This window comes from Biomphalaria glabrata, chromosome 16 (assembly GCF_947242115.1).
Source record: "Biomphalaria glabrata chromosome 16, xgBioGlab47.1, whole genome shotgun sequence".
In the NCBI taxonomy this organism is placed as follows: domain Eukaryota; kingdom Metazoa; phylum Mollusca; class Gastropoda; family Planorbidae; genus Biomphalaria; species Biomphalaria glabrata.
This window is the reverse complement of record NC_074726.1, coordinates 3,396,451-3,416,116: the sequence shown is the minus strand read 5'-3', so window position 1 is coordinate 3,416,116 and position 19,666 is coordinate 3,396,451. Positions and strand designations below refer to the sequence as shown.

At 34.1% G+C, this 19,666-nt stretch overlaps 1 protein-coding gene across 4 annotated transcripts in view; it reads right to left on the bottom strand.

Moving 5' to 3' along the window:
- Positions 1 to 231: 231 nt before the first annotated feature.
- Positions 232 to 19,666, bottom strand: part of LOC106058934 (uncharacterized) — a 32,076-nt gene continuing 12,641 nt past the window's right edge. For 3 of the 4 annotated variants that reach the window (XM_056014480.1, XM_056014483.1, XM_056014482.1), the window contains 6 exons: positions 17,684 to 17,746; positions 8,601 to 8,666; positions 6,828 to 6,893; positions 5,434 to 5,499; positions 2,803 to 2,856; positions 233 to 2,586 (listed from right to left, as the gene is read on the bottom strand). In XM_056014480.1, the coding sequence (XP_055870455.1) occupies positions 1,619 to 2,586; positions 2,803 to 2,856; positions 5,434 to 5,499; positions 6,828 to 6,893; positions 8,601 to 8,666; positions 17,684 to 17,746 (1,283 nt within the window). In that variant the 3' untranslated portion in view covers positions 233 to 1,618. Of the gene's footprint in view, positions 2,587 to 2,802; positions 2,857 to 5,433; positions 5,500 to 6,827; positions 6,894 to 8,600; positions 8,667 to 17,683; positions 17,747 to 19,666 lie in introns of all 4 variants that reach the window. The other variant, XM_056014481.1, reaches the window with a different exon arrangement.

Sequence of the window (19,666 nt, the reverse complement as noted above, 5' to 3'; positions counted from 1 at the left end):
AAAAAGTCTTAAAAATATTATTTCTTTTGACAATCAAAACAAAATGACACCTTGAATATTCCTTGCAAATTGGCGGATACGATAGGGATCCGACGTGCGTGTGCCGCCTCTGAGTTTTTGTGATAACGCAAACTCTCTGTTATCTTTTTTTTTTCTATTTTACTCTTGTTTGTTTAATGTCAATTTTTTAAAGTAAAGTAACTGAATATAGTAACATTTAGTCTCTAAGTACTCCTTTTCTCTCCCTTGTTTTGTTTGTCACTAATGAAATAAAAAATAAAATATAAAATATAAATCTTTTTCTACGATATAATCGCTTGCAGACTCATTTATTGGAGGTAAAAAAAACATGTTACAAGCTTTCAACACACAAATAAATACATAATTCATAATAATAATAAATCATAATTAAATGTAAAATCATAGTGAACAACTGTCTATACAATGAGTACAAATAAAGTAAACGATATCGATATAGTGACAAGCTGCCTAATATCTTTGTGGCATTTTACGTCTCGAGAGATGATCTTTTCCCTTTGCAACTTCTTGTGTGACTAAAGAGGCAAGTCCTTGATACACAGCTGCGGTCGCTGGTTGGGCATATGTAATCACCAGGCGCCGTTGCATTTTCACCCTTCTTTCTGCTTCTGTTGTGTATGACATCTGCAATCCGTGGCCCTTCCTTTATGCTCTCTCTCCATGTGGATCTATCCAGTGCCACCTCTTCCCAGCTGCCAGTGTCGATTTTGAAGAGCATACATCCGTATAACGTAAAAGTGGGCGACCAGCGACTCTCCTGCCTTCTATTAGATCGCCATACAGGATGTCCTGTGGAAGTCGACCTACTGGCATTCTACGAACGTGGCCAAGCCAGCCAAGGCGTCTGCTGCTGATAACAGAGCGGATGTCCTGGCACCCTGCTCTTTGTAGCACTTCCTCATTGGTTATCTTATCTTGCCATCTTATTTTAAAGATCCGCCTTAGGCATCGGAGGTGGAAGACATTCAGCGTTTTTCCTGCCATGAGTAGGTTGACCATGTTTCACTTCCGTACAGCAAAGTGCTCAACACACAGGTCCGGTAGACTAGGACTTTAGTACTGTTAGTCAGCAATATGTTGTCCCAGACTCTTATCTGTAACCGTGACATGATGGCCATTGCCTTGGCAATCCTGTTGTTGATGTCTTTATCCAGTAGAGTGTTGTTGGATATGATGGAGCCAAGGTAACAAAAGTGATCAACAATTTGTAGTACTTGGCCATTAATGCTTACTTGAGGTGCAGTGTTTGTGTTTTGGACAAGTCTTGCTTTGACTGATGTGACAAGCTGCCTAATAAATAATTAAGGATATGATTGAAATAAAACAGATCATTGTTCAAAACAGCATCATACTACTCTGAAACCATACCATTTAAGTCAAACAAATGTTACTGGAATGGGATGTAAAAGTGTAAAAGACCAAAAAAAAAAAGGAGATTCAGAAAGACGAAGTAGAAATTATTAATTTATGTTTAAAGAATACGACAGTTTCCTTATTATTCTTATCATAGAATTGTACAATGTTTCAGAAAGTAAAATGTGTCGCTGGAATGTGACAGTGGTTGTTTGTGTTCTAATGTTCAAACGTCATCACTAACGTCAAAATCTGGAATCAAAACAAAAGCCCCTGAACTACCATTAAATGTTGGGTTATCGTATTCTATTCTTTTCTCAGAGCTCTCAACATTTGGATTCCACGATTTACCGAGTGAAATGTGTTTTCTTAATCCGTAAGGATGAGACACTATGACTGTCAGTCTTTCATTTTCCCACGTCACAGTGTTGGCGTATTTATCAAAAGCGTTTTCCCAACTTTGTTCAAACTTGTCTAACATTCCTTCAAGTGTTCTTACAAGCCCTACATCACAAGTCATACAGAGAAACATACAAACATCTTTCTTTAAATCTCTCAGGACTATTCTGTCACCTCGAGCAGATTTCTGTTGGTCCATTCGTTTATCGTCGTCGTCATAAAAAAATGTGCAGACAAAATGTTTGGCGTCATCGTCGTCATACATGAGCTGAGCAGACGTCAGCACTCGTATTTCTCCCCATTCTTGACATTGTCTATGACATGGACATGGACCGTAGTCTGCTTCTGTACGAATAAATACATCATCAACTTTACCACTTCCCAACAAATGAGATGAAGAAATGATGTCAGAAGTGTTCACATCCATTTGGCTATCTATCGACGTTGAAGAGCTGCCTGGCTTCATGAGTGATGCACTTTTCACATCACTGTTTCTAAATTTTGGCACTGTCTTTGTATCAATCGGCTTTGAATCTAACATTGTTGCTTGAGCGGCAAAATCCGAAAACTGTTTTCTTTTATCGTCCACATCTTTACCTTCAATTTTAACTGATATATCAGCTAGAGACTTAATTAGGTTCAACATTTCAACATCTTGATAGCACGGAGGTAGATGTGTCAACAAGAAATCTCTCACAGGAACACATTTCTGGTGGCTTGATGTATTATCATTTTGACCGAGAGTCGATGTATCTCTAGTAAGCTCAACATATTTTATGTGATCTTCCACTGTTTCTAAGAAGAAATACAATTCACAAAATACAATTTAAAATGTGTAGTTTTGAAGGGAGCATTTAAGGAATTGTGTAAAGAAAACAATGCTAATAATTTTTTTTCCTTTTTTTTTCATTATAAAAAATATACATATATGTCAATAGTTTGCTAATGTAAAATAATTTCTTTTCTATCAAAAGAGTCTCATCCAGTTAATTATAACTTTCATCCGCTTACCTTCTTCAGACAATCTAAACTCTATTTCCTTAGTTTTAAATGTTGAAAGGTTAGCTAAACGAATAAAAAGGTATAAATTATAAGGAAACTATTTTATCTAATTTACAGTATCATAGATGAGATAATTTATGTTATAAATCGACAAATATTTTTAAATATTTTTTATGATTTATATTTTAAGCACAAAAGTAATTAACATGCTAAAGATTTAAGTTTACAAAAAAAAATTTGCTAATAATGTGGTTCACTCTCTGTTAGGCTCTGGAGCCAGTAGTAGACTATTTAATCACCCTTCTATTTAATGTTTCCATGATAGGTCTCATATAGCCTTTGATGACCAGTGAGTTTCATTTTTTAAAATGTAAAAGAACTTAAAAAATTGCAAATCAAAAGTTTTGTTTTCAGGATTTCTCTTTTGTGATATCTCTTTTTAATGGACAGAATTGCCAGGTTTGAAATTCAGAACTAGAAAGTTCTTAATGAATAGGCACTTTTACATTCGGTATGGGCACTTTTACATTCGGTATGGGCACTTTTACATTCGGTATGGGCACTTTTACATTCGGTATGGGCACTTTTACATTCGGTATGGGCACTTTTACATTCGGTATAGGCACTTTTACATTCGGTACGGGCATTTTTATATTCGGTACGGGCATTTTTATATTCAGTATGGGCACTTTTACATTCGGTATGGGCACTTTTACATTCGGTATGGGCACTTTTACATTCGGTACGGGCATTTTTATATTCGGTACGGGCATTTTTATATTCAGTATGGGCACTTTTACATTCGGTATGGGCACTTTTACATTCGGTATGGGCACTTTTACATTCGGTACGGGCACTTTTACATTCGGTATGGGCACTTTTACATTCGGTATAGGCACTTTTACATTCGGTATGGGCACTTTTACATTCGGTACAGGCACTTTTACATTCGGTACAGGCAATTTTACATTCGGTATGGGCACACCTCAATTATCTAGGCCTAGATCAGGGGAGGCTACTACTCTCCATATTTTTAACACATTTTTGCAAACGGTTGTAGATTTTTTGTCAAAAGTTTTTGTTTTTATATTTGTATTGTTAAGTTATGTAAGTTCTGTTATACTAAATACTATATTCACACACAAACAAACGTTTATTTATTTAGAATGCAATATAAGTTAGACATAATTTTAAAACAAATAGTAATCTTGTACACTGCATTTTCTAACACAATTTTTCCTACGGATGTTGGATATAAGAGAATGAGCCTTTTCAAAACAACTACATTCATTATAAGACTTCAGTTAGGCCAGGGGATGCGCGGTATCTAAGCGGCAAAGCGCCTGGCTTCCGAACCGGCGGTCCCGGGTTCGAATCCTGGTGAAGACAGCAATTTTCAACTTCGGAATCCCTGGGCGCCTCTGAGTCAACCCAGCTCTAATGAGTACCTGACATTAGTTGGGGAAAAGTAAAGGCGGTTGGTCATTGTACTGGCCACATGACACCCTCGTTAACCGTAGGACACAAAAAACAGATGAACTTTACATCATCTGCCCAATAAACCACAAGGTCTGAAAGGGGAACTAGTTAGGCCAGGTTCACATCTAACTTTACATTCACTTTCAACTATCCTTTGATCTGCTGGACCGTTGGGGCACTACACAAGATCTGTTAACCTTCTTTCTCCATTCTTATCTCTCATTCGTCTTTGATAGAATTTCATTCGATTGTTCTTTCTGAAAATATTGAAGCCTGCCTGGGTGGACAATTTCGGGGCCGATTTTGAGTTTGTGTTTCCACACAAACTGTCTTGTAACCCTGTGTTTATCTGTGTTGATGCATGTTATATTTAAAGTTATGTCCCATTATCGTTGCTAGTTATGTGCCCTTGTTGTGAATTGCAGCACAATTCTTGCATGTTCTTGATGTATTTATCAAGAGGTAACAATCTGTCTAGAAGTCGATCATCTAAATGTATTCTCTGAATCCCTTCTGTCTGCACTGCAGATTGTCTCATCATGTAAGAACCTCCACTGCTGACTCTCTTCTACGCACTCGCCAATATAAGCGAAATTAATGTTGTATGCAGAGAACAAAAAAAGTTGAATTCCTTTAAAACCTAGCTTTTAATGCTATAGCGGATGGGATTATATATATCAAGTTTACTGTTGTAACCCTGCCTTGCACCAGTGCTTGAGGTGCGCACTAGCGCACTAGTGAACGTAAACAGGAAGAGACTAGAACGGAGAGAATAACAGTGCATCAGGGATTGTGAAGAGTCTGAATGTTTGGGAAACTAAGAAGAAGCCAGCTTTTGATGCTGCCTGAAGGTTGTAGTAGGGACCTGGAGCGAAGCGGGGAAGGCTGTCGTTGGTCCACATTCGGGTTAAGTAGCAAAGGACTGGTATACTTAGTAGTGAGACTCTGAGGAAGCTGAAGGATGAATCATCATGTTATGTGTTTACCCTAGTGAATAAACACAACTATTATTTCCTGTTAAACTGTGTTGAGTTGCATGCCTATTCGTTGAGTGCCTGCCTTAGAGAGTTACAACAGTTTACTATAATAGGTTGATTATAGGCTATTTTTCAATATCTAGAAATGGTTCATTGTTTTATAATATTTTTAAAAAATACAAACCTAATTTATTTTCAAGTCTTTTGTTTTCTTTCATTAAATTTTCAATTGTAAGTTCTAGTTCTTTGTCTAGAGATAAGAAAAAACAAATATAAATTACAACAAATTCTCAACGGTTGTATTAGTTCCACTTTCGATTCACACGTTTATTTTGAAATAGCAACATTTTATTACATGTTTTTAATTATACATATAGACTGTTGTTAATTTTGTAAAACGATAAGAAATACATTGTTTTCGTTTATGTATACCTCTAAATAACGTATAGGCTTTTGGATATCTTAAACAAGAAAAACATTATTTAAAATACTTTTAAAAAACAAAGCTTAAGTGGAAATGTATCAATTAGTTTGGATCAGTGACGTAATTATGATTGCTGTTAACTTAAACATAAATATCTGGCAGGATGGCTGCCTGGTCGTGCGGTTTGCGCGCTGGACTGTCGTTCGGATTTATCGATGGTCGAGGGTTCAAACCCAGCGCGCTGCCATCCCCCGTCGTCCTGCGGGAGGTTTGGACTAGGAAGTAAACTCTGAAGGAACATCCGAAACTTATAAAACATTTTACAAAACATTTTATCTGCGATTATAAACAATTTTTATCAATTGTTTTAATTTAGCTTTTGGCCTTTTCAATCAAGGCGCTTATGATCCTATCGCGTGTCTGGACCAATTAGGAAAGAGGATGGGAAGAAGAAAGTATCTTGGTGAATGTTTATGTGGTCGATTCTTAAATGCAAAAAAAAAATGTTCAATAAGGAATCAAGTCGAGAGTCCTCAAGAGAGCTAATTCAACTTATACTACCACTTCTGTCACGTGCGATTGATTTATTTCTCTTATTCAAGATACCAAACAAAACAATTAATTGTTAATTAACTAATAGATTTTTTTTAAAATTGTTTCTTGCGTTGTCAGGTAAAAGAAATGATTGTGCAAAATTTCAGCTTTATACGAGATTGGGTGTGTGAGAAATTACGTGTATATATAACAATGAGATGCCCCTGTACCTTAGAGAACTGATTACTCCATATGTCCCCCAGAGAGCCCTACGCTCAATGGACTCAACGCTTTTAGTGGTGCCACGTTTCTCCCTCAAAAGCTACGGTCTGCGGGCTTTTTCAGTGCACGGACCAAAGGTTTGGAACTCACTCCCCATTGATCTCAGACAGACAACATGCTATACCACTTTTAAGAAGAACATTAAGACCTACTTGTTTCAAACTTTTTTAGGTTAGTTTGTCATTTTAACTGTCGTGTTTGTGTTTGTAATGTTATTACAGCGCCTTGAGCCTACATTTTGTTTGTTAACAGCGCTTTATAAATAAAATTATTATTATTATTACACACTTTTTGACAGACAGACAGAAAGAGTTCATAGAAGATTTATAAATACTTGCCCAATTTATCATGCAATTGTTTATTTTCTTGTCTTAGTTTTTCTATTTTATCTTCCTGTTTTTTTGCTAAACAAAAAAAAAACAAAAAAAAACTTAATTTACATAATGCATTTTTCAAACTTTACTCAGTAAACACAACAAAAACAATGCAGGGGTATAGTAAAAAACAAAACAACAGATTCAACAACCATAACTTTATTTTTTTCCTTGACATAGTGTGACGATCACACTTGCCGGGGATTATATGATCAAACTTGATAATTCAATGTATTGAAGAAAGAAACATCTCTCTGTATTTTCTTTCAAACTTCTTTAATAATACTTCTTCAACTTTCACATCAAATTCACTTCTCAATTCAATAACAACTTGACTTTATACTTCATAAATAAAACTTAAAGATACATGAAACTTCACTTAGTATAACTTCAACTTTAACTTTTAAAACTTTAACTAATGGACCCGCTAATATCACAAAACTTATAACTCTATCAAATCATTACTAAGCGAGGACCATCGCTCTACAAGAGCTACTACTATACGAGGACCTACCACTCTATCAAACCATTCAAAGCGAGGACCTCGTCTAACTGACTTTGCCCTAATTTATACCTTTCTTTATCGTACATTCCAGAATCATGGAAACTTCTCCCCTAATTATTTTAGTAACTTTGACCTTCTAAAAGCTGATGTGTGCTATTTTTTTCCCCCTTAACCTCTTTCTTTGATTGGATACCTAAAATTAACTTGTTTACGCTGGACAGCACTGGCTTGACCTCGAGCTTCTAGAAACTGGTCGAAATAGGTCACAGACTTGACTCGTGACACTTAGAAATGAAGTCTTAGGGTAAAGGCAACGTACTCACACTTTATAATCTGGTGGGGGTGAAAAATGATGTAAAGCTCTTTTTTTTTTCTCTGGAAGACGGTAAACGAGGATGTAATGTGTCCAGCACAACGAACACCTGCCTTTACTTATCCCCAATGTAACCGTAGCACCCCTTAAAGCCGTTTTTATAAGAGCTACTTATTAATGTGTTTTCAGATATATTAACTCAACTCAGTTTACTAAAAAAAACAAACTAAAAACGATTAATGTGTATGAACCAACGATGTGGAGCCATCGCAAACGAATAGACAGAACTTGTTTTTGCAAGAAAGAAGTATTGCAGCCAGGGGCGGACTGGCTATATGAGCATTCGGGCAAATGCCCGGTGGGCGGGTACTCAAAATGAGCTGGTAGGGCCACCTAAATAACCTCATTTTGAACGTATTAAATTGTTAAATGTTTTATAATATTCTCTTATACATGGGGCCCCATGCGCCTTGTTTGTTTTTTTTAATCTTTTACAGACTCTACAGTGTAATGCTAATTTAATCACATTTTCCGAAATAAGGTAATAGCTTACATCCGTAGACAGTGCTACTAGCATGCTCCATCACTTTAGGGCCTATAAACTTAGTGATTAAAAAGAAACATAAGACCTATATTTCTTATAAGGATATAGTGTTCACTTTATGCAAGCGTTCAGTTATCGATACATTATCAAACTTAATATAATGATTTTGAGGACAGGTAGACCTAGACTTGGATGTCCATCATAGGATATACAATTTGTGGGTCTGATTGCATAGAAATGCCCGGGCCGGTTCTAACACCCAGTCCGCCCCTGATTGCAGCGAACAACCCAGAAGACATTTTTATTCTTTGTGTACAATTCTAACTAACGTAGAGATTCACCGTTTGCATTCTTACAATATCTTAAAATACTTGCCCAATTTATCTTGTAATTCTTTGTTTTCTTGCCTGAGTTTTTCTATAGTATCTGCCCGATCTTGCACTAAACAGAGAAACAAAAAAATAGAAATTTACTTTATTTGGTAAACACAAGACAAACAATGTGAACATTGTGACGATTACTGTTTTTAATGCCAATATTTTTATGTTTAATAGTGTGTTTACATTACAATGCTTATTTTCCTTTGTGCGTATTCAAAGGCACAGACAGAATCGCTTTCCGGGGAAATATAAAATGTTTAAAAACACACTGGAGAAACGTTGTTTTTTTTTTTCCTTTTTTTTAATGACGCCTTCAAATACATACATTCCAACAATTTATTGATTCTCAATTCAGCATAAACTCGACTTAAAATTCTTGCAATTTCACAGTCATAAATCCCCAAAATAATATCTTAGTTACGCTGTGGTTACACTTACAGCTTTCACCTATCCCTTAGCCTTTTGGACCGTTGGGGCACCACACAAGATCGGTCAACGTCATTTTCAATTCCTTTGTTTTTCTTTTTACGCGGATAGAATTTCATTCACTTACAGGCCTGTGCATTCGTTGATGTTGTCTTCCCGTCGCTTTCTCTGTCTTCCTCTTCTTCTTCTTCCTGGTAGTGTTACAACTTTATACTGATACAACTTTATACTAATACAACTTTATACAACTTTATACTGATACAACTTTATACTGATGCAACTGAACTTTCTATCTTTAACTTGACTCTAAACAACTCTAAACAACGCGAAGATCTTGTAAAGGTGACATGTTCCTGGATTGTTTAAAACTGTCACTTTTTTGTAGATTTACTAATTGTTTTTTCAGCTTTGTTGTGAAAATCATAGGTAGCTAGCTAAATATACCTCATACTAAGCATTGTACATTGAAGAAGAATAAAATCTGATGTGTACGTATTGACTAGCAGTACGCACTGATCTTATTAATTCTCATAGTTTATTTGAACCCTTTTAAATGTAGCGAAAAGACAATAGATCTAGATGCATATTTTCAATGCTACAAGTACACTTAGAGAAAAAGAAAAAAAAATTCAATAATGCGGAATTCATGATATTTTATGTAGACTGCGGCCTTTTGGGAAATATCGAAAATAAAATACAAAGGCTTGATAGAAAGCTTGTGGTTTTACGTGAATAACAGATGTCATGTTGAGAATATGTTAAATCCGGTTAGTTAACACCTAGGAGTTAAGAGGAACCTGTGTACGAAAAGCCACTTAGATGCAGTGGCGTAGCTAGGGTGGGGGAGGAGGGGGGAGAATTTGAAAATCCCCCCGGGCGCCCACTTGGATGGGGCCCCAAATGAGTGGGGGGGGGGGGTTTAAAATTAAAAATAAAATATTACTCAAAATGCAGGGGCCCCCAAAGAGGTCAAGCCCCCTGGGCCCCCAAACGATGGGAAATTACTAACTACGCCCCTGCTTGGATGCGTACGACTGTTTAGGATATTTCTTGATCAATGGATTAGTCAGGCAGTGGTATTTTTAACTATAACATTATTAGATAAAGGTATATTGTTAAGTACGAATAGAATATATATATATATATTCTTTGGTTTCAATTATTTCAAAACTTGAATCATTACAATTGTTGATTGTTGTCACCACCTCAAAGTTGGTGCCATAGAGTAGAAACCCTAATTCTGTATTGTGTATGTTAATTCCATATTGTGAATCTTATTCACAACCCATGTTGCACTAAGGTGAACACTTTTGACCTTAGGTGAACCAGAGAGTTAAAGGCAGTCAGTCCACATAGAGATCTTGTAGCAAGCACTTGTATTGAGTCACTTAATATATAAGCAGTAGAGTTAGATGTTTAAAGTAGTTGGTTATAGAATAAGTACTAAGTTGTGATATTCGTATATTACTGTTGGATTAATACTGACCATTCCTGGGTCGAATTGTATGGTGTATTCACTATGTGGTGTTATATTAAACTTATTGTGTCTGCCACACCCAGCGTCATTTTATTGTTCTGTGATTTGTAACAAGAACCCAATGTCACCACCACGCCTACATTGATAACCACAGCCACATGCATACTATATAAAATAATCCAGTGACATTTATGGTGTCAGAAGTGTCCAAAGTGCAAGCCATTCAGTGACATTTATGGTGTCAGAAGTGGGATCAGAAAACGACATTTATGGAGTCAGAAGTGTCAGAAAATGACATCTTTGGTGTCAGAATAGTGTCAGAAGTGTCAGCAAACGATATTTTATGATATCAGAAGAAGTCAGAACTGCTAACTTAAAGGATTTATGAGCACCAGAGGAACAAGTCAAGAATTTTTTTCCTATTGCTGTCAGAAGTATTTTAATACTACAGTTACTTACAGTAACATTTATACGGATATTTTTGAAGTTGGCAAGTGAACTATTTAGTTAACACATGAAAAAGTAACTCTAAAAATTTTTTCTTACACAAATCATGACGCCACTCAACGAGCAAGAAAGCTAAAACCTGATTATTATAGACTCTACTATTTTTCTCATTTGGTCGTTCAACGACACATTCAACATTATAGAGATGACCTAGATCTACATTTATTGAGACCAGCACACAATTTTTCAAGTGAGATTCACGTGATCCAAGAGTGACATTATTCATTATTATTATCTTCAGCTAGTCTAACACTACTAACAGAAAACAGAGCTGAAATTGAAAGTTAACTGTGCCTACTATTTTAACTTGTACTTCAAGATTGAACTTTACATGAATTGCAACTAATCTAGAATTTATTAATTTTTTTTGACTACACACTTGGTATCTAGATCTACTACTACATGTCATGTTGACCTGCCATGACACAGTTACCGTGAGCGAGCTATTTTTTCATCTGTGATGAACTGAACAATTTGAACTGTTCCTGTCTGAGCTGTATTTTCAACTTTTCCAGTTGACTACTGTCCTAAGTGTCATTTATCTGGAAGCCTGATTTATGTGGTTGTACTTTTTTGTACACCAGTTGAGATAGCTTTAGGAGGACAGCATTGTTCAAAGTTACTTTTTAACATCCTAAGCGAAAGAGATCAAACATGATATGCTGAGACAACCTGGATACTACAGCCTGTGTGGGTGAAACTAGACAACCGTGATACTACAACCGGTGTGGGTGAAAATCTAGTACTACAAGTCATTCAAGTCATCGTTTGAAGACAGCTGATATATGGTCAGTCGAAGTAGCTGACATATTCAAGAATCATCTACATCGAGTGCTCGTCATAATTCTAATGACACACTCCTATTGTCGCTGTCTAACAGCACATTTAATAAGAGAGCGCTCTCACTCTTAGACCTCTCTTGTCGTCACTACTTAAGGTCATTTTTAGTCATTTATATTTGTTTCAGCAACTGTACGAAACAGTGGATTACCTATCAAGCACATGAATTATTTATTGGATTACTTGTCAACTATATGAATTGTTTAATGGATTATCTGTCAAACATATGAAGTATTTATTGGATTACTATTGTTCAAGAACTTGAGTACCGTATCATTTAACATTGTATTGTGGATTTAACAAGTGGATTACTTATGAACTGTACCATTGTGCTGTGGATTTAACAAGTGGATTACTTATGAACTGTACCATTATGCTGTGGATTTAAAAAGTGGATTACTTATGAACTGTACCATTGTGCTGCGGATTTAGCAAGTGGATTACGTATGAACTGTACTGTGGACATATTTTATGTGGAGCATCACCGGAACTTTATGTACAAGTCAAGCATCAAGTGAATATTTAAGGGAAGTAACTTTAATTACCCTTTAGTATTAATGAATATTGATTAGTTCTCTTGAACTACACCACAATTTTTTTTCATTGTTTACATTTGTATTTATATATACATTTGTCTTTAGGGACTAAATTTAATTATCTATTGAGTCTGAGCATTTATATTTTTTTTTCAAGTAAGCATCCAGGTATTGGTAGGGACTCTTTAGATAAAGTAAATACTTGATCGTATAGCTGTATTAGTTAAGTTTGTATTTGTCAAGTATCTATCATATTGTTAAACTCTTGTATTGATATTGTCTTGTTTACATCTGTTGAATTTTCTTTTTGCGTCATTGTTATTACTCATTGTAATTCTTTTGTCTACTATTTCTACTATCTTGTAATGTCTCTTTAAAGCAGACTGTTTAGTATCTATAGTGTATTTATGTTTGTCTAATTATTTACTTATTGATATATATATTTATTTTACTTCTTATTTCAACCTATTTTTTATTATTATCAACACTACTTTACACACTTGATACACTAGGGGATATATTTTGATTTGAGATTGTGACAAGATTGATTGTATATAATATATACTTTGAGCACATTGAACTATTTTGATACTATTGATACATTGATCACTATTTATCAGACTAATAAGGCTCACATAATTGTGAATTATTTGTTGCAATAAATTTTTACATTGCAAGGGGAGATACTAAAAATACATGATCACATAATTGATCAGTAAAGTATTACATTACGAACTAGACAAAGTACCAAGAATAACTTAAGATACCTCATAACCTCAATTGTTTCGCACAAAATATATATATACTATTACCTGCAATTACTATTTGAGCTATAATAATTATTTATCGTACAATATTCATTTACAACTCCTAGTGTACACATATCTATTAATTAACTATATTACTAATTTGAATCTTTGAAAATGGCTGAATATGAAAAACTAATAGAGATAGTGGATAAACTAAAGTTAAAAGAAGATGATAGAGCTGCATTCATTAAAATTGAAATAGATAGAATTAGAGTAGAAAAAGACAAGCAACGTGAAGAGAGGCTACATGAAAGAAGACTCAGAGAGAAAGAACAAGAAAACTTAGAGAAAGAAAAAGAACGCCAGCATGAAATAAAATTAAAAGAACATGAAGAAAAAATGGCCAAGCTAGCGAAGGAAAACAAAGACAATTCAGCAAATAAAACTTCATCTCATCATCAGTATCATAGCAAATTTAGGAACTTTGACCCAAAAGAAGACACATTAGAGAATTTCATTATTCAATTTGAATATATCTGTCAAACAGCAAATATGAATAGTGCACAAATGGCTCAACAACTTCTAGCTAACCTAAGAGGTGAACCACTAAACATCATCGACACACTAACTATGGAGCAAAGAAAAGACTACAACACAGTGAAACAAAGACTAATTGAACATTTTGGCAAGACAGAGGAACACTATCGAAAACTTTTTAGAGAAATAAAACTAGCCAAGAATGCAGATTTAAAAAGAACAATACACGACATGCGCCAGAACATGACAAAGTGGCTACAACTCGCAAACTGCAACTTAGATGACCCCAAACAGATATTAGATTTCTTTCTCATTGAGAATGTGTTAATAAATGTTACAGATGCAGCATTCTCATTCCTGAAGGAGAGAAAAATAAAAAATGAAGCTGAATTGATATCAAACTTAACAACATACAAGGACTCCCACCCAAACATCACCATTGACAAAAGGGAATTGTACAATGTAGCTGCAACAGTGACAGAAAACCATCCAAGAACTACAAATAAATTTAAATATGCCAAGAGCATACAATGTTTTTTCTGTGGCATATTGGGTCACACCAAAGCAGAGTGCAGAAAGAGAATGGCATCAGAAAAACAGCAATATGTAAATAGAAATCATAAATATGGAAGAGATAACAGAACTATGCGAATAAAGACTTATGGGAAGTATGTGAAACAGCATTAGTTTTCATTGAATCACCATGGTTCACTGGTCAATACAAAGCCATAGTAATGAACAACCCAGCTGAAGAACTAATTATAGGGAACATAGAGAATATAGTTGAACTATCAGAAGAAGCCTTAGTAAAATGGGCTAATAGTGTGAATCAAGAAAACATTGAGTTAGCATCAACTACTAGTTCACATGATTTCAACAATGTCAGTATACATGAAGCAACTAAACATAATCAGTCAATTGCAGATACAAATAAAGTAGATGTAGAATGTCAAACAGATTCTAGCACAACACTAAAAGTAACTAGTGAGATACAAACAGAGGAAGTATGCTCCTATACAAATGCTCATAGAGATGAATTCAGACCTCAATACAGAACTACTAATGAGAAAATGGCCTTAACATTTAAAAATAGTAAACAACTAGAACTCTATAGTGCATCAGTTAATGAACGTGATGTTAAGTGCATAATAGATGAAGAATCTACCACAACCTTTGTAGATAAATATTTAGTGAAGCAAGAGAATTATCTAAATGACATAGCTATTGTTACTATGCCCAATAGTAAAATCATACACTGTAAAACTGCTATGGTAGATATTACATCACCATGGATAAATGGGAAATTTAAGGTTGTTGTTCTAGAAAACACTATCTGTTCAATAATTATTGGAGCATATCCAAATTTGGTCAAACCTTGGGAAAAGCCACAAATTAGAACTAATCTATGTCTATACAAATTGCCTGGTAATTGTTCATTGGATGATATCTTATCTAGTGTTGAAAATGTATCTAGTAATTGTACCTATAGTAGTATTGAAGAGCATCCAAAATATGGCTATTTTATGTGGTTAGATAACAAAGATTTTGAGGAATACAAGAAGATTTTGCATGAGATGTATGAAAAAACTATTGAAGGTCAAAGAATTAAAGTCACCATTGTAAATTTCAAAGATTTAAGATTCACACCTTAAAGTAAACACAATTATTTTTACAACCAACTATGAGCATTATTCTGTAAACATTGAGCATTATTCTGTAAACATTGAGCATTATCTTGTAAACAATGAGTACTATTTGTAAACATTGAACTAGAAACCATTTTTAAAAAAAAAACTCTATTTGTAAACAAACTTTGAAATTTGATTACTACATTGTAACCTACATTTTTTCACATTCTTTTGTCAACAAGAATAACATTTTTGTACTCAACAATGTAAACAAACATTGAATTTTTTCCAAACTTATTCAGTACCTAGCTTAATTTTTTCCATGCAATGTAAACATTATTTTTTCTCATTGTATTGAGAACAACTTGGACAAAATTTTTTTCTACAGCTATTGTAAACAAGATTGGAATTTTTTGTACTATGTCATTTATCACAATTATATAACTTAGTCACATTTTTCAATACTATTGAAAAAAGGAGATTGATTCATAATGTAACTTATTTATTCAATGTCAATTAGTGTAATTAAATATTGACATACACTTGTATTTTTTTGAAAACATTTTTGTCAAACTATTCTTATGGACTATATATTTTTGTAACAATCATTGATGTAAACAAGAAGATTGTTGTACAAACTTTTTGATATTTCAAGTACTGAAAGAGACACTTGATATTATTCTTTTAAATTGGACTTGCATTTTTTCACAACAGATTAAAATAAATACAACTAAACCATTAGGATGTTATGCTTGTATATATATGCTTGAACAAATTAATGTAAACTCAAAGATTGTATCACAACTGACACATTTTCTCAGTTGAATCTTTTGTTGACAAAAGAGTTTTTTTGAACTTTGTACACAATAATTATTTGATAAACAATGTAACATTAAACTTTTGCCATTACTAGCTACAAATTATTTGAACTGTCATATGGAGAAATACTTAATTGAAACATAAGGTGCATGCAACAAGCACCATGAAAGATATTTATTTTGATTTGATGTTCATACTTTTGATCCAATATTTTGATACTTGAATTATACATATTTACTTGTGTAATATTAATGCACAACAATTTTTTATGGAGATGTCAAACCTCATATTGAAGTAAACAGATACATTGAATTGGTAACAATGATCATTAAACAATTTGATGTTGAATCTTGACACATATTTTGAATTTTTCTATACTTATCACTTACATATTGAGACTTACTTGTAACATTTTCTACATGATATGTACATATTGTACTATTGGTGTCAAAAAACCAGACTTCTAACATTGCTATAGTGTCAAAGATTTTTTATAAATAGATATTGTGAATAAAAACTTGTATTAATTTTTCACATTGTGACATTGGAGATTGTCATTGAAATTTTTGTCACACTTTGCACATATTATTATGAAGAAGACTTGTAAATATTGAACACATTTGAATATTGATGTATATATTAGAACTACATGTAAAGAATTATTTGGGATGTTAAATATTTGACTCAGAGAATTATTTGAATTGCCTTACAAGAATATGATGAATTAGAGAATTTTGCCCTTGTATGAATTTTTTTTTGATTCAGCAAATATTTTGTGTAACACTGTTATATTATATATTTTATTGCAAGTTTGTAGTTCTATTTGAACTCTGCAATTGTACATTTCATAGACCCCAAGAATTCCAATTGATCCTACTTATGATAATTATGTCGTCAAGCTGAAAAAAATTTCTTCAAAATTTTTTTCAAAAGGGGGGTGATAGGTAATGTCACCACCTCAAAGTTGGTGCCATAGAGTAGAAACCCTAATTCTGTATTGTGTATGTTAATTCCATATTGTGAATCTTATTCACAACCCATGTTGCACTAAGGTGAACACTTTTGACCTTAGGTGAACCAGAGAGTTAAAGGCAGTCAGTCCACATAGAGATCTTGTAGCAAGCACTTGTATTGAGTCACTTAATATATAAGCAGTAGAGTTAGATGTTTAAAGTAGTTGGTTATAGAATAAGTACTAAGTTGTGATATTCGTATATTACTGTTGGATTAATACTGACCATTCCTGGGTCGAATTGTATGGTGTATTCACTATGTGGTGTTATATTAAACTTATTGTGTCTGCCACACCCAGCGTCATTTTATTGTTCTGTGATTTGTAACAAGAACCCAATGTCACCACCACGCCTACATTGATAACCACAGCCACATGCATACTATATAAAATAATCCAGTGACAATTGTCTTCCTAAAACTTGACAGAAACAAGTGGCTTGTTCAATCTTTTCAGCTTTTTGGTCCTTGGATTTTTTAGGGTTAGGGTGGTGTCTGTAAAGTAAGGTATTTGCAATGAGTAATATTACAATATCCTGAATACTTGCCCAATTTATTCTGCAATTCCTTGTTTTCTTGTCTTAGTTTTTCTATGGCATCTTCCTGTTCTTCTAGTAATTAAACAAGAGAAAACATAATTGAGAATATATTATACAAATTAAATACGATTAGATTGAAGCGAGTATTTGACTCATGATGCCCCCGCTGAGGAAAGGAAGAGAACGCCAAGCACATATTCTTTTCGACCGCCTTAAATTTGACGTATTTCCGATTTAACAAGACTGAGAATCCCACATGATCTTAATTGGGTGGAAGCGTACATACACTGTGCATAATCGCCGGATTTTCCTCCAGGGATTTTGGGAAATATAGAGTGAAAACTTGCAAACCTTACAGGCCCTCAATTACATAAAGATTATTGTGGTTACTTTATAAAAAGATTTATTTTTTGCTCACGTAGTAATTAATATTAAAATAAAAACAAAATTATTATAATTTACATAATACGTTTTTAATATATAAGTACTATGTACAGAAAGTGACATTATTTAGCAGCGCTTTAATTTTATAACAGGCTAATTTTTATTTATATATATATAATGTTTAGTCTATTGAAGTACATGTGGTGATAAGCTATTAATAATCACTTCTTCTTCTTTCTTCTGCTTATAGAACAAAGCACTATGTACAAATTAATGAAAACAATAGTTTTTCATTAGAGATTTCAATACATCTGGGACGACTTGTCCGCTGATAAACTACGCAAAAATACTAATTTTATTTCTTGCCATAGTAAATGCGTAAAAAATAAGTGTTTATCGACCTCCCCCACTTTTTTATCATATTCACCTGCCGATACCACACCTGATTGGCTTACTCGCCAGATTAATCCTATGGACAATGTCTCTGTCATTCTATTCAAGGGTGCTGTCTGACAATATTCTCAATAGCGCAAGACGACTTGAGGCGGCCAGGTGAGTATTTCAGTACACCCCTTCCCTCATTCGCTAAACCTGGAGAGCACATCACGCTTGACCAACCTTAGTTTGCGAATATGTGGGAGGTGCTAATCTGGACTGCCGTATGTAAACAATGACGTCGTGGTCGGTGACCACTATACAATGTTTATGTTGTTGTTTATCTCCCCTGCTGTATTATTGTCACTCTCTCTATCCATGTCTTGATATTCTTTAATTGACGGCTTAGCCCGAGGAGAAAACAATGCCCTTTTTAGGAGAAAACAATGCCCTTTTTAGGAGAAAACAATGCCCTTTTTAGGAGAAAACAATGCCCTTTTTAGGAGAAAACAATGCCCTTTTTAGGAGAAAACAATGCCCTTTTTAGGAGAAAACAATGCCCTTTTTATGAGAAAACAATGCCCTTTTTAGGAGAAAACATTCGTATCTTATATAATACAGACGTTACTTCAAAAAAGGAAGATGATTACGTCCTACGCGTCATGCATATTTTGCGTTTTTAGTCTGTGTTACTGGTTTGCCATGAATAAGATAAGTGGAATTAATTTGTTTTAGTTTTTTTTTGTTATTCTTAACAACTGACAGTTTTTCTGGGTGGAAAGACATGCTCCAATTTGATTCCCATTTCTGTAATTCATCTAATTCTCTTTGTAAAATATCTGTGTCTTGTGTTGTTTTTATTGTTCTATATATTATGCAATCGTCTGCAAATAATCTGACTTTTGTTCTTGAAGTAATGCAATTTGGTTGGTTTTTTTTAAGCATCGCGTATTTCCATGATGATATTGTTAGGAAAAAATGTATTAGCTTGCGTCTTCATCATGTGAATACAAGCATGAATGGCACTTTTATGTCTTTCATAGGTTCTACTAAGCTGTTGCGGTTAACCCTTTTCAGACCTTGCGATCTATAGGGTGGAGGTTACTTTCCTCAACTAATTTTATGTCGTTAAATCCTATAATTGAAAATCTTAAAATTAATTGATTTTTGAACCAAGACCTCTCGGTTAGACATTCAAGCACTATACCACTCAGTTTCCACGCCTCCGTTGGT